The following is a 15,359-nucleotide window of genomic DNA, read 5'->3' as shown; positions in this document are numbered from 1 at the left end:
GCCTGGGGGTGCTGAGGATACCTGTTGGAAATTTGCAAGGTTGGGGGGCAGGTTTGTCAGCTCAGGCCAGGACCTGGGTCTGCGTGTATCTTGGGTCCTGCTCCTGGTTCATTTCCTGGTGCCAGCTGTTGCTAGGAGTCCTTGTCCAACATCTTTTAGCCGTCCTTGTCTCTTTGTTTCCCCAGGCAGCTGATGGAGAACCAGATTGGAGTGGTGGAGCGGGGGGCTTTTGACGACATGAAGGAGCTGGAGCGGCTGTGAGTATCTGTTGACGTAGGCTCAGGGCGGTGGGGTAGCACTGAGGGGACATGACAGCTGAGTCTGGCAGCAAGGGCAGGGTGCAGGGAGAGGACCGCATGCCCCGCCTGCCTCCCGCTGGCTGGTGGGAGCCAAGGGCAGCCACAGCCAGGGAAGCGGTCACGGCATCATCACAGGGTGACAGCGAGGACAAAGCTGGAGGATGTCTGCACCCCACACTCTAAATGCAACTCTCTTTGTTATTTTTCCTTGATAACAAATTATGGCAAAAACCCCACGCAGTACAGAGGAAGTGAAATTGCTTCCTCTAACTTCCTAGCCCGGGCATGACCACCGTCCATCCTCCCGTTCGTGTGGCTGTGTGGAAGAATTGGCGTGCCAAGGGGACTGTCAGGGAGACCCAGCAGCCACCTGAGATGCTGGGTCTTGGGTGTGCAGGGCCACAGCACAGAAGCTGGAAGGTGGAGATGTTTCTGACTTACATGGTTTCTCCAAACCAGAGCTTGATTTTCAAATGGGTCATGATCAAGTTTTGCATTTCAGGTTGGCAATAATGAAAAAAAAAGAAGGAATGTGGTGTGAGTGGAGGGGGGTTGGACACACATTCATGGGGGGGTGGACACACATTCACGGGGGTGGGTGGACACACACTCACGGGGGTCACTGGTCTCACTGGTTTGGCTCTCAGGAGGTGCCAAGAGTCCTAGAGTTCCTGCCCTCTGGACCAGAAAGTCCCTTTTATTTTAAGGCAGTAATCAGAGACATGGCTAAAAATGTATATACAGGATATTCTTTGCACATCATTTAAATAGCACAACAACAACAAAAATGGACAAAGCCATTCTGGTGGAGTGTAGGGTATCAAGCCACATTTTTGAAGAACAGTTAAGGCCATTGGAATGTGCTTACAATAAAGCATTAAATGAAAAAGGCAGGGAGTGATGTTTATGTAAATCACATCAACTTATCTGTATATAGAACACAGGAGGAGGAAAGTAATTGGGAAGATTAACTCTCATTGCACGGAGTGGTGGGATATCAGATAACTTTAATTTTACTCTTTGTGCTTATCTTTTTTATGGATTTCCTTACAATGAGTTTGTAATTATAATTATAGCTACAGTTGATTGCCTTACTCTATGCCAGGCACCAGGATAAGCTCTTTGCCCTACAATATCTCATTTAATCCTTAAAACAACGCTGTGGTCAGTGGTATTTTACAGATGAGAAACAGAGGTGTACTGAAGTTCAGGCACTTGGTTATTTAGTGTAATTAAGTGCAGAAGAGGGGATTAGAACCCGGATCGTTTTGCCTCCGAAGCCTGAGCTCTTAATGACTATGACCTAATACCTCACTTTTCTCTTTTACTTCAAAGAAAGTAAGGTATTAAAGAAAGGGAGAAGAATATGGTTGTCTCCTTGCCTTCCTGCAGCCTGGAAGAAAATCCAGGTGGTCTTTTCTTTTGCGTTCTTCATCCCGCCTAGGAGTGAGCGATAGGAGCCTGCAGCGAGAATGGATGATGAGTTTTTTTTCAAAGGCTCGGAATGAAGTACACATTCATGACCCGATGCGGACCCGGACTGAACCCCTGCAGCTCCGCTCTGGTGCTGCCAAGCTCTGCAGGAGGAAGGATGGTGGGCGGGGGGCCGACACACGATGGGGGTGGCCCATTCATGCCTGCCGTTGCCACCCGGGGGGAGGCAGGGCCCTCCTTTTTGAGTCATGACTTGTCACCGCAGACTTTGTCCCTTCTGTCCTGTTCCTGTTCCTTTCTTCGGGGCCGGGTCCCCCACAAGTTCACAGCAGGCGGTTCTTCTTGGGGGTGTGTGACTGCTGTGTCCCCGGGGATGTCTGGTGCTCACTGCGGACAGCTGGCACCCTCTCTTCTGACTTGGTGGAGACCTGTGGTGATCCATCAATCATACAAGTTGGATAAAGCGGGCAGTCATAAACACCGCACATACTCTAAACATTCCATTTTTTAAAAAAGATTTTATTTATTTATTTGATAGAGAGACAGCCAGCGAGAGAGGGAACACAAGCAGGGGGAGTGGGAGAGGAAGAAGCAGGCTCCCAGGGGAGGAGCCTGTTGTGGGGCTCAATCCCAGAACGCTGGGATCACGCCCTGAGCCAAAGGCAGACGCTTAACGACTGAGCCACCCAGGTGCCCCTAAACATTCCATTTTAAGCGCAAACATCTAAGTGAGCATTTATTGACCCTCTTCCCCCACCTTCCCCCCCCCAAGGCTTTTCTTCTTAGTATGACACTGGAGTTCTGTATTGTTTTCCTCACCTACACTACACACAAATTACTTGCTTACGATTTTTGGTTTTGGTTTCTTTAAGGTGGAGTGAGATGTTTAAAAGACCCTTAGAAGCAATCTGGGTGAAGAATTCCGAGTTTCGTTTCCTTCCTTCCTTCCTTCCTTCCTTCCTTCCTTCCTTCCTTCCTTCCTTCCTTCCTTCTGAGAGAACAGAAGTAGGGGAGAGGGAAAAGCAGACTCCCCACTGAGCAGAGAACCCATAGCAGGGCTGGATCCCAGGACCCTGAGATCATGACCTGAGCTGAAGGCAGATGCTTAACCGACTAAGCCACCCAGGTGCCCCCCCCCGCCGAGTTTCTTTTGTGACCCTCCTGCCCCTGGCCCAATCTTTTACTTAATTCAACAGCCCTTCAATGAACAGCTTTTGGTTTATTGACTTTCTCCAAAGCATCCAATTTAGTTTTCACAGAGATGACTCTTTTCACAGGAGTATTTTGTTCGCTTCTGTCACAGTTAATTACATTCTATAATTATAAGCACCTCTGGCATAGGTAGGTTTGGGAGCAGACATAGCTGGTTCTTGTAAGCAGTTCCTGCAAGCTTGAGTATAGAAGTGGAAGTGTGTAGTCCTGCTGGCCATGAGGGTCGGCGTGCCGTGGGCACGGAGGGAGAGTGGCACGCTCAGCCACCCTGCGCTGGCCGAGGGGGGGCCGGTGTGCAATGCGGGGGAAAGGTGCTGTTCAGAACCCGGCTCTAGTACCTGGCCATGACGAGGGTGGGTCCCTCACCTCTGGGCATCTCAGCTCCCTCAGCTATCACAGAGAGCTCAGCTGGGTCAATAAACGTCCTGAGCGCCTATTAAGAGCCAAGGCATGCGGCCAGACGGTAGAGGTAAAACTTGCCCTCGGGTTGTTGCGAGAAGGAGGCGGGAGGGTACATGCTTGAATGTGAGCCCTTGTTGTCACACTCAAGAGAAAGAAACCCACCTGCGTGTTTCGCTTTCCCCTCGTCCCGGTGCCTGGCACGTGCCGAGGGCTAAGAAGGACTGGTCACCACTACAGCTGCCCCTGTTCTTAGTACCTGCAGCTCCTTCACCGTGCTGGGGCCCTCCTTTGCTGTTCTTTGATTTTCTACTTTATACTGGCTATTGAATTTTTCCTCCCTCTGCAGTGTTTTCAGAAATTGAAGCTGGAAAAATGAGAAAGTCTTGGGGGAAAACAAAACAAAATGAAAACCGATGATTACCAGGCAGTGTAAATACAGGATTAATTTACTGGACAAGGTTAAGGAACTTGGGGTGATCTGATGTCCACTCCTGTTGCTTTAAGGATTATATTGGTGGTCCCTTTTTTTTTTTTCCAGGGCAGTGATGTGTTTCCCTAGGAGCCTGCCCTTTTGAGTCAACCTCTTCCAGCTGGTCTCCTTGTCTGCACCGTGCAAGAAAATGGTGCCTTTCTCCCATATCAGATGAAGGGTGACCTCCTAGGAGGTAACCACAGACGGGTTACCGTTGGCCACAGACAATTATGTTTCTTGCTCCCCCCTAGCACAAGAAGGCTTGTGTAGAATTGGTTTATGCTCGTCCCACACTGTTAAAGGAGATGGTTGTGTGAGACCCAAACTGTGCTGTGGTCTGGTGGGTGGGGCTGGATTTTATGCCAGAGCTTCTCCAGCCTCTGTGTGCGCCCGGATCACTTGGGAATTCTGCTGAAATGCAGAGTCTGACTCCCCAGGCCTGGGGGAGAGGCTGGGATATAGCAGCTCTTACCAACTCCCTGGCGAAGCCCCTGCGGTGGCCCATGGACCACAGTGTGCGAATACCAGGCTTCCACACGTGTAGGTGTCGCTCCCCCAACGGGCAGGAGTCCCATCCTTCAGCGTCAGAAGACTGGCTGCTGACCTCCGTGGGGTGTTGCTGCTTTCCTAGGGCCAGTCTGGGTTCTTTCCGCGTTGTATCCTCCATCCAGGCCACATTCCAGAGCCAGACTTCCCACTCCTGCCTCTGTGTATAAACTGAGAAGTTGTTCTTCCCACCAGAAGAGCAATGAGAAATGACGGGCATCCTAGTCCCTAAAAATAAAGGGCTTGTTCTCTGTTGTTTTGCACGGAGAAACAGCCACAGATTGCCGAGTGAGGAAAATGCAGGTGACCGAATACTTTTTTCTTCTATTATTTGAGGTTTGTAAAAAATGAAGCATGCATTTTCCTAAATAATTAAAAAAAAATCAATAGCGCGATTTTCAGGTTGAGAAAAAGACCTAAAGCAAACAATAAAAGTTAGGTTGCCACCGAGGCAAACGTGGGTGTAAGCCATGAACAATCAGAACCGTGGGGCTAGTCCTACCCCTGCTTCCATTTCAAGTGGAGTCAGGTGTTCAGCTTGCAAGCCAAGATAGTGTTTCAGTCAGTGCCTCATGGATTCAAGCGGGTGTTGTGCGTGTAACATGATGACGAGGAGCGCGGGCGGAAATCATGGGAAGTGTCCACTGCCCGCCACCCATCAGGTCCTTGGCAGGGAGCTCTCTCTGGTGCTCGTCCTCCCCCAGTGTCGGATGGCGGACTCCCACTTTATGGAAACCGAGGCCCAGGGAAGCTCATTTCCCTGGGGGCAACACAGTGACCCTGTTAGGATTTGAACCCGTGCCCTCTCACTCGGAACCCAGAGCTTTCTGGATTTCCCGGACGCCTGGGCACCTTCCAACTCTTCCTTTCTTCTGTCTTTTAGACGACTGAACCGGAACCAGCTGCACCTGTTACCGGAACTGCTGTTCCAGAATAACCAGGCTCTGTCAAGGCTGTGAGTGACACTGCGGCTGTGGTGTGGGGGGAGGGGCGCATCTGGTCAGAGGGGCCCGGGCTCTCCCTCAACCTCGTTCCATGGGTTGTTTCTCGGCGGTCGCACCTGCTGGGATCCACAGCTCATACAGTTCTGCGTGCTGACTCTGACTGGGCAGGTGGCAGAATGTTCTGGGTGGGGGGTGTTCTTGTCAGCCATGATGCCAGGCTTTCCAACCCTGCACATCTGGTCAGCCTTTGGTAACCTGCCCTGGGTCGAATATTGATTCACTCCGTGAAGCCCTTCTTGGATCTCTTTCTAGTATCAGATCGGAGTCATGAGGTCTGGAAGCTTATCAACCATGGCATAAAGTCGTACTTTTATTTGCTGTAAATGTACTTCTTTCAAGCTTCAAGGGTAGTAGCTAATTCTGCTGCTCTATGATTTGCTGAATGTGGCTGTAATTGTTCAACATTTATTTCACTTTGTGGGGTCTTGGGTTGGACAGGATCTTAGGGATTATCTAAGGAATCTCCTCTGCAGTTCCTTAGCCTGCGGTCCTTCAGTCTTTGCTTGGCTACCTCTAATGATGGGGAGTTCACTCTCTCCCCAGACAGTCAGTTGCATTATTGGACAGATCTGCATATTAGAAACATTTTCTTAAGTTTGAGCCCTAAATCTGTTTCCCAACAATTTATGTTTTTCTTATCTTTGCTTTCTGTAAGCATATAGAACAACTGTGTACTCTTGTTAGATTAAAAAAAGAAAAAGATTTATTTATTCCAGAGGGAAGGAGGGAGTGCATGAGCTGGGGCGAGGGGCAGAGGGAGGGGAAGAGAGAATCCCAAGCAGACTCCACCCTGAGCGCAGAGCCCAGTCCCATAACCCTGAGATCACGACCAGAGCCGAGACCAACAGTCAGACATTTAACCGACTGTGCCACCTAGGCACCCCTCTTGTTAGATTTTTGAAGGGCTGTCAGGATTTTGAATTTTGATTTGGGAGGTTTCTGAGTTCTTTTAGTTATTTCCATTTACAACCTGAAGACCCCTGGTTGGGACCTTCTGCGTGGCCAGCAGAGCACTGTGTGTGCGGAAGCAAGGCTGCTGGTCTTCCCTGGAGAGGCTTGTAGGACAGCACCAGGTGGAGGAAGAGGCAGCGGGTGACTTTGACAGGATTGAGGTGTGGAGGCTGTGTGGGAGACGGCAGCCCAGGACTGCCTGAGTGCTGACGGCGTGACTGCGGGCTCCTGGAGTTTGGATTCAACACAGCCAATTCTTTGCACACATGTCACGACTTCCAGAGCTCTTGATGAACCTAGGGGTCTCCAGGCAGCCCCTGTGTCCTTGAACCTGCCTTCAGGTTTTTGTCTTGAAGCTGTCCACGTGGTCTCTCGGGTCACTTCCTGTTTCTTCTTCCTTCTGGTCTGGAGGCTCGCCACAGTGACCCTCAGTGATGAGCCCTTCCACTGGTCTCTGCCACCCTCAGTCCTGAGCTAGGCCTTCTTCAGTCCCCTGTCACTCGGTAGGTCGAGCCTTTCATTCGGTGCCAGGCACACGCGGGGAGCATTTTACTTGCCTTCAGTGCTGAAGCACGAGGCCCTTCCCAGCAGATGTACCTGCCCTAATATCTCTCTAACCAGGGCTTTAACCTGAAGTCTGGGACTGGTCATGTGCAGGCGCTGGCCTTGCCCTTCCCGGGCTCCAGCAGCTCCTGTTTTCTCTGCCCAGTCCTTTCTGGAAGCTGGCTCTCAAGGGCATTATCACAGCTCTGTCTCTGCAAAAATTCATCCTTGGCATCCTTTCTCTTGCTGGCCTCCTGTACTTTTCTTTTTCCTTTCTGCAAGCCCTCTTCATCTTTCCAACGTCTGCCTGCTCGGTTTCCCTTCCCCTGGCCGCCCTGATCACTGTCTTCCTCTACCCGGGCTTCAGAGCCTGTGTGTGCAGGACGTGGTTGCCACTGAGCTTTGGGCACCTGCTTTGACCCTCTCTCTTTTATTTTACTAAAAATTTTTAAAAATTTATTTTGAGATTTCAGCTTTATTGAGGGAGGATGGATAAATAAAACTGAAAGTTACTTAACATGTACGCTGTGATGATTTGCTACACATATACACAGGAAAGGGTCCCCCATCTAGTTAATTAACACATCCATCACTCCACATGGTCATCTTTTTATTTATATGTTTGGCTTTTGTGTATGTGTGAGAATATTTAAGTTCCACTCTCAGCAACTTTCAATTATGCAAGATGGTGTTATAACTGCGGCTGTCATGTAATACATTAGATCCTCAGACTTTATTCATCTCATCCCTGCAAGTTTGTACCCTGTTGTCTGCCTTTTCCTACTATTTCCCCCAGCTCTCAGCAGTCACTTAGCTATTCTGTGTTTCTATGAGTTTGACTGCTTTTAGATTTCTTTTTTTTCCCCAGATTCCACATATAAGTGATACCATGCAGTACTTGTCTTCTCTGTCTGGCTTATCTCACTTAGCATAATCCCTCAAGGTCCATCCATGTGGTCACAAATGGCAGGATTTCCTTCTTTTTCATGGTTGGATGGTATTCCATTATATATCTATACCTCTCACATCCTTATCCATTTGTTCATCAATGGATACAGCTTGTTTCCATCTCTCATTTACTTTAAAATAAATAGATTCATGTGAATCTAAATTCACAAACTTTTGCCTTTTCCTTGAGATTTCTTCCAGCCCTATTCATCTCTTGAGGGGCTGCCATCTTTTGCTGGAGCCTTCCACCTTGCTGGAGGCTGGCGTGAAGAGAACAGCTCTGCAGGGTCTCTGTCTGTCTCCAGCTCTTGGGTCTACCTTTTACCAGTGTCATTGGTGCCCTGCATGTCTGTGGGGTCCCCTCCTGAGAGCAGTGACACTGTGTGGTCCATACGGCCGCTTTCTTGACCTGTGTCTGGAGAATTGGATACCTAGTGGAACGGCTGGATAGCCTGGAGCAGTAGAAAATCAAGGGTCAGGTGGTCCTGGGTTTTTCAAGGTGTAACTCCAGGTGGTCTGACTTCTCAGGGCCTGCTTCTCTTACCTGCACACAGTTGGGCTATTGTGAGGCTGAGTTGAGATTGTGTATATAAAGCATCAGGACTGCGGTGGGCCTGTAGCAGGTGTTCACTCTGTTCCTGACAGTGTTGGTGAGCAAATGGCCCTGCAGGGAAGTTGGCGCTCGGGTGCACCTATCTCATGTGACACCTGTGACCCTGTGAGGCAGACAGTTCTTTATGGTTTTACTGCCGAGGAAAGTCAAGATGAAAGTCAAGGTTGGAGAGGTGAGTTCCTTTGGGACTCCCCACCCAGTGCTCTTCATGGCTTCATATTTTATTGAAGAAAAGTGCTTCTATGCTTTAATAAATATTAAATAACTGGATTTTATATCTAAAGGCTGGCATAAGGAACTCCATTCAAGGAGTGGAAAAGCCATTGAAGAATATAAGAGTCTGCCTGACTCCTGCTCTTGGCACCCTATGGGGTTGGGAACTGTGGGAGGCAGTGGCCTTCAGAAACATTGGATGTTCTCACCCTTGTGGCCTGTGGCTAGCTGTCTTGTGGAGGGGGCCAATCAGCACCGAACAGAGGGACTTCCAAGAGAAGGGCCACCTGATTGAAAGCTTGGTGATTCCTGGGGAGTATTTCCAGGCTCTAGAACCAGAACCCTTCCCCAGTACCTACTGCTTTTTCTTTTTAGCCAATGTGTCCCTAATTCTCCAAGGAGATGTTCCAGGAGCATAGCCAGACCTGATGAAGGGAAACTATTTTCCTAGCTCCCCTGTTAATATTTCTGAAGCTCATCTGTAAGCACAGGTGTGCCAGGCAGCAGGACTTTGGGGAGGACTCCTGTGCAGTGTCCCCACTCAGGTCAGTCTGGGACTTGAGTTCATGACTGGGCCCAACCTGGTTCAGTGCCACCTGGTGCCCCTCCAATTCAGGCCATCTCAAAAGTGCACATCCTGGGGGAAGTGGTTAAACAAACCCTTTTATTGATCTGGTTGTTTGTCTCTGGGCTCTGGCTCACTGAGTTACTTTTGTTGTGCTAAGGAAGGGTGCAGGGGCAAGTGCTTAAAGATTTATTTGCCAATATTCTTTGTCCCATTTCCACCTTCAGTCTATTGACTTGAGCACCTGGCATTGCAAACATCTCTGATAATTCTCCTGGTTCGCTTGGTCTGGCTGAGGAGCACTTGGGCACTCTGGGTTCCGGAAACAGAAACCCACGCAGGCTGGTGATGGGAAGGGTGGTGGGGTATTGCCAGGCACAACCAGCAGACTTACAGGCTCCCCAGGACAGGAAGTGAGGTATTGCTGGGACCAGAACTGAGAGGTGAACAGTGATTCTAGTTCTCTCTGAATATCTCATTATTGTCCTGCTTCTCCCTGCCGACCAGTATCTTGGGCTTATGCGCAGCATCTCAGTTCCGCCATGACTTTGGTGAGCCACAGTGCCGACTCCCCTCCTACTTCCTGTGACCTTGGAGTTAATCCCCACGTCTCAGGTCCCAGCTCCAGATTTCTGGGGAAAGAATCTGATTGGCTCACCTTTGGTCATGAGATCATTCCCGAACCAACGAGCTGTGTTGAGGGTTTGTGGGATCACCTGGAGCTGTCTTATTAGGGAGCCCATTCCTCCTGCAGGAACTGGAGGGGACCACATTCCCTTAGGAGGCAGGGTAGGAGGGGAGGCCGGGCCTGGTGGTTCTGGTCTCTCACCTGTTGACCTCCCCTCTGCTTTGAGGGTTCCGTTGCTAATCCTTCCCACCTGGAGCAAATCATGGACTTTCGGCAGAGGCTGTTATGCTAAATCAGCGTGAAACAGGTTTGAGAGAGACCAAATGTGTAGGTAAGGTGCGGTCACAGAGTGTGTCGGATGGCGCAGTCCATATTTAGGTTGGCTTTGTGTGTGTGGCTGCCAGGTGTTAAAATCCCGTTACTGGCTGTTCTTCAGTAATATCTCCCCCGTGTTGTGTTGGTTTGTCCATTTCGTTCCATATGTGAGAGCTGAGGCCCAGAGACGTGACTTGCCTTGGACCACAGAGCAATTTGGTGATCAGGTTAGAATTAGATACCAGGCCTTCAAAGGTCCTGAAATCTCACATTTGGGGATCTAGCCTAAGGAAACATGAGCACAAACATGTTCATTGCAGCATTATTTAGAATTTTGAAATGTAGAATATTCCTTTTTTTTTTTTTTTTAGATTTTATTTATATATTTGACAGAGAACACAAGAAGGGATGTGGGGGAGAGGGAGAAGCAGGTACCCTGCTGAGCAGAGAGCCCAATGTGGGGCTCGATCCCAGGACCCTGAGATCATGACCTGAGCTGAAGGCAGATGTGTAACCGACTGAGCCCCCCAGGTACCCTGAAATGTAGAGTATTCCTATTTTGAAATATAGAATATTCCTATGTTGAAATATAGAATACTGAATATAGAAATATATGTTCAATGTTGGGGGAACAGTTAAGTAAATTATGATATATCTGCCTGAGGAAATATTTATATCATCATTAAATGTGGTCTTTATGGAAGATGTAAAGTAATGCAGATAAATGTTTGTGTTTCCAAAAGCCAGGATGCAAAATTATACTGACAATATAATCACTAAATAAATCACTCTAAAGAATGCACAGAAAAAGACTGTAGAATGTTTCTGGGTGACTTTTTTCTTTTCTGTGTTTCCCAGATGTTCTGTAAGAAGCGTGTGTGGTTTTTATGGTGGGAGACCTCCCACCTTTTACGAGCGCTGGAAAGCCTCTGTGGTCGGAGTTAAAGTGAGTGCTAGCCGAGTAACCTCAGAGGGCTTCCTCTAACCCTGGGAGTCCTGTTTTGCTCTTCTATCAGACAGAGAGAATTCTAGCTACCCCACAGGCCTCTGCGGGGGTTGGAGAAAGGTGTGACCCGCTCTCACGGCAGGTGTAAACTTTGTGGCCCGTCATAGAAGCTCGGAATGGGAGGTGAATCCACACGCGACCTGCTTTGGCAGTGGCACTAGAGCCTCCAAGCTGACCCGCACTTGAGCATTTGTCCGCTGCCGCTGATCCATCAGCGTCTGTCTTCATGTAGAACCGCCCCCTCGCTGGCAGGGACCTCCCCCAACAGGTTTAAACTTCTCCTTCACGAGAGGCTGCATGTCCTGAGGCACGCCTGCAGAGGCACCCCTAGGGGCTGCGGAGGGGGGCTGACGTGCTGCTCGCCAGCAGCAGGGCCCAGCAGGCAGCCGCGGGGTCCTGGGACCAGCATTGCACAGTTGCCCCAGAAATGTTTCTTAGGGCCCTGGAGTTACTCGTGTGTTCTTTGCTTCCTTGGGGATGCCCCCCTTGCGGGTGGGCCCCGAGTTCCGGCTCGGCATCCTCACTCCCCCACCTCTTCAGAAGACAGCGTCCAGCCACCCCTTGTCTATAGGTAGAGGGAGTCGGAGCCCCTGCAGAAGTGTGCCTATCCTGTGACGTCCTCTCACCGCCCGGGTCTCCCAGGACCGTCACGAAAGGTCTCAGGAACCACAGCTGTTACAGTAATGGTTAGAACAAATGGAAAGTCATTCTGTGCCAGGCTCATGGGGGACAACCAACAAATATTATCTGATTTCATCCTCAGAACATCTCTGAGGTTGGCATTTCCCCCATTTTACAGATGAAGATGTGCAAGCTCAGAGGGTTTGTGACATGCCCAAGGCACTGAGCCACATTCGAACCCTGGTCTCTCTGATGCTCAATCTCATCCTTCCATATCGTTCGCCCCCCCATCCAGCCTCTCCTCACCACCCACCCACCTCCTGTGCCCATCTACCTGCTCATCTGCCGACCTAACCCCCCAACACCACCAACCTGTCACATACCCATCCCCCCACTCATCTGCGCTCCTACTTACCTATCTACTAATTCACCAGTCAGCCCACCCATCTGCCCATCTATCTCTGCACCTGTACCAGCCCTCCACCCTCCCACCTCCTCCCGCTCATCCTCCCATCGGACACACTTCCACCCACCTAATCCATTTTGCCTACCCATCCACTCTTCCACTCACTTACCCACAACCACCACCACCCCCCGCCAGCTCCCCACCCCTTCAAGTTCTACCTACCCGGGTACCGATCTACCTAGAACCCTACGCATCCAGCTGCCCACCCTTTCATCTACCGGTTACCCAGGGCCTCCTGTGGGCCAGGCGCTGTTCTCGCTGCTGAGAACACTTGGAGTGCGCTGTGTAAGACAGACAGGTAGGCACTGTCTGCCCAGGAGGGGAGGGCTTATCATCAGTGCTTTCTGAGAGCAATCCGCTCGTCTCCGACCAACAGCAGCATGGAGTGGGTGGGGGCAGATTCTTCACTGACTGGACCCCTGTCTCCTGACAGGGTGGCTATACCCTGGTGGCAGGTTATCTGGATTTGGGGTCGGCCTCATCCCCTGACATCGATCACAAGAGAATGTGGAGATGTTTCGTGGATGCACACAGGAGTCAGACATGTTTGAGCCTCATGACGTCTCCTACATCAGCACAACCCCGTCTCCACACATGCTTGGGTGCGGACCACAGCGAGTGTCAGCCTCCGTGCCTCTGTCCTCCTGGATCTGGGGAGGGGTCTGTGCTGCGGCCTTGTGCCCCCTCCTCTCACTGGTTGAATTCTCTTCCTTGTCCTGAAACCACTTCTGGAAGCCCAGTTCCTCTGGGCTTCTTTTTAGCATTGAAACCAATATGCATCCGGACAAGATCAACCTTTTGTGTCTCTGCTGGACCTGGANTCACTGGTTGAATTCTCTTCCTTGTCCTGAAACCACTTCTGGAAGCCCAGTTCCTCTGGGCTTCTTTTTAGCGTTGAAACCAATATGCATCCGGACAAGATCAACCTTTTGTGTCTCTGCTGGACCTGGAGGGATGGGGGTGGGTGATTAAGGGCAGCCCAGGGCACCTCTTTCCCCTTATTTATATCCCTGCTGTAAGGACCAGGATAGCTCATTAACAGGGCCCTGGTGGCTGGAGAGGCGTGGATGTGATATTCTGCAGGAGCCCTGTTGAAGAATGCCTGACCCCGCTGACCCCGTCTGGAGCTGGGTTTAATTAAACTGTCAGCACTGGTCAGAAGAACAAAGCCTCCCTTCCAGTCCTGGTCCCCAGCCCCCATCAGAGGCGGGAGGGCATTCTCTGCTGAAATGAAGAGCTGTTAAAAATGGATCTGTCTTGCCTCCAAGGGAAATTACCCCAAGCAGGAAGGTGACCTCGCGATTGTGACACGTCCACTCCAGGCGGCAGATCTGCGGAAAACTGAACCGAGGACCCTGGTGCGGGAGGAGCGGGCTCCTTCCTGCCGGAACCGCTGCCTTAACATGCTGTCCCTCACTCCCCAGGCTTCACTTTTCCCAGGAAGGACCTTTGTGAGCTTTATCTCCTGAGATATGAAGTCTGTGAGATGATCCTGGCATTAACAATGGAAGGAAGGAAACTTCCTTGGTTAGACAGTTTGGAAAGTACTAGGTCAAATAGGGTTCTTTGTAGAGGAACAATTCAGGCCCACTAATTTGCTGTGTGTCTTAGAAAGCACATGTCCTGGGGGGACATGGGGGGTGCTGCATTGCCCAAACTAGATCTTATGGGTCTCGTGTCAGGAGCCTGAGGAGCTCTGACAATAAGGGTCAGGGCCAACTCAAACCCAGGTCCTTCTGACCCCAAACCCATGCACCTCCCTCTCCGTTAGTACTCTAATTAGTGTGAATGAGAGTTGTCTAGGGTTATCCTCCGAGGTTGTCATCAGAGATCCTGAGTTAGTAGATGTGGAAGGGCCCAAGAATCTGCCTTGTTATCAAGCCCCCTTCATCTGGCTCATGCTTAGAGCCTTGCTCTCAGCACACTTTGAAGCGTCTGAGGCAGGCACTCCTCTACGGTCAGAGCCCCCCTTTGCCTCTGCCCTGCCCGGGGTTCTGATGGGGGCGGCGGGGGGCACGCTAACAAAGACCCTCCCAAGGGCAGACGCTTTACCTCCCGCAGCCACACGGAGAACAATTTGGGGATTATGAGTTAGCAATTATGGAGCACTCTGAATTCTCAAAGTGCTTTCCAATCATTAAATCTGTGCCCGCTGTCAAGGCTCAAGTGAAAAAGGCGAGCGTCCCACTGGGCTGGCCGGGAGCCTCTGCAGAAGACGGCAGCCGGCCCGAGATTGACATCCTGAGTGCCAGAGAGGGCTGACGCGCCCAGCATGGTTTAATGCCCTAAACACAGCGCCCCCCTGGCTCTGACCCCGCCGCTTCAGAGCCACACAGGCCTTCACAAATGCAGACAGCCAGGGCCTGGAGGAGGGCTGGAGGGAAGAGCAGCCGATGGGTCACCCCCAGGAGAACGCCCAGCAAAGGCAGAGTGCTCTGCTGGGGACGTTTCATAGGGGCCCAAGGGAATGAAAAGTCCTCTCCCACAGCATTACAAAAATCAGCATGGGACGAATGGAATTTATAAGCATCGAGAAGATTCTGAACAGAGAAGAGCACACAGGAGGGGGCTGTTGTGAATAACTTTTTGGGGAGTGAGGATTTTTTCTCAAGCCCTTTTGGAAATTATATAAATAATTTTGCCATGCCAATAAAGAAAGATAAAGGTATTTTTTTTAAATAAGGCATTTAAACATACTTGAGCTACCATTCAAATATTTTTAAAAAATAAAGGTTAATGCCAAAGCAATATGTAATTTTTATAATAATAGTAGTTACCATTTGCTAAGCTCTTATGCACCAAACACTTCAAGTGGATTTTCTCATTTTAACTGTCATAGTCCCATGCAATTATTATCCCGTTTTACAGTACGGAGAATTGAGGCAGGGAGGGGTGAAGTAATTGGTTGCGTAGCTATTTGCTGGCAGAGCCAGGCTTTGAACGTAGGGCATGCTCTAATCCTCCACGCTCTCCTGCCTTTCGGGATAGGAAATAGAGAAACAGGAAGAGGAAAGAAAGTGCTCAGGAGTCTTCTGGGGAGATAAGAAGTTCCAAGTCAGGGGTGCATGGGTGGCTCAGTTGGTTAAGCATACGACTTCAGCTCAGGTCATGGTCTCAGGGT

At 50.2% G+C, this 15,359-nt stretch overlaps 1 protein-coding gene across 1 annotated transcript in view; it reads left to right on the top strand.

The window, feature by feature from the left end:
• Positions 1-15,359, top strand: part of SLIT1 (slit guidance ligand 1) — a 163,910-nt gene that overhangs the window by 23,338 nt on the left and 125,213 nt on the right. Inside the window, 2 exon segments of the mRNA XM_011222001.3 lie at positions 186-257; positions 5,249-5,320. Of these exon segments, the coding sequence (XP_011220303.2) occupies positions 186-257; positions 5,249-5,320 (144 nt within the window).

Source organism: Ailuropoda melanoleuca, chromosome 6 (genome assembly GCF_002007445.2).
Source record: "Ailuropoda melanoleuca isolate Jingjing chromosome 6, ASM200744v2, whole genome shotgun sequence".
NCBI classification, from domain to species: Eukaryota; Metazoa; Chordata; class Mammalia; order Carnivora; family Ursidae; genus Ailuropoda; species Ailuropoda melanoleuca.
Note: the sequence above shows the minus strand (reverse complement) of the source record. Positions and strands in the feature narration are given on the sequence as shown.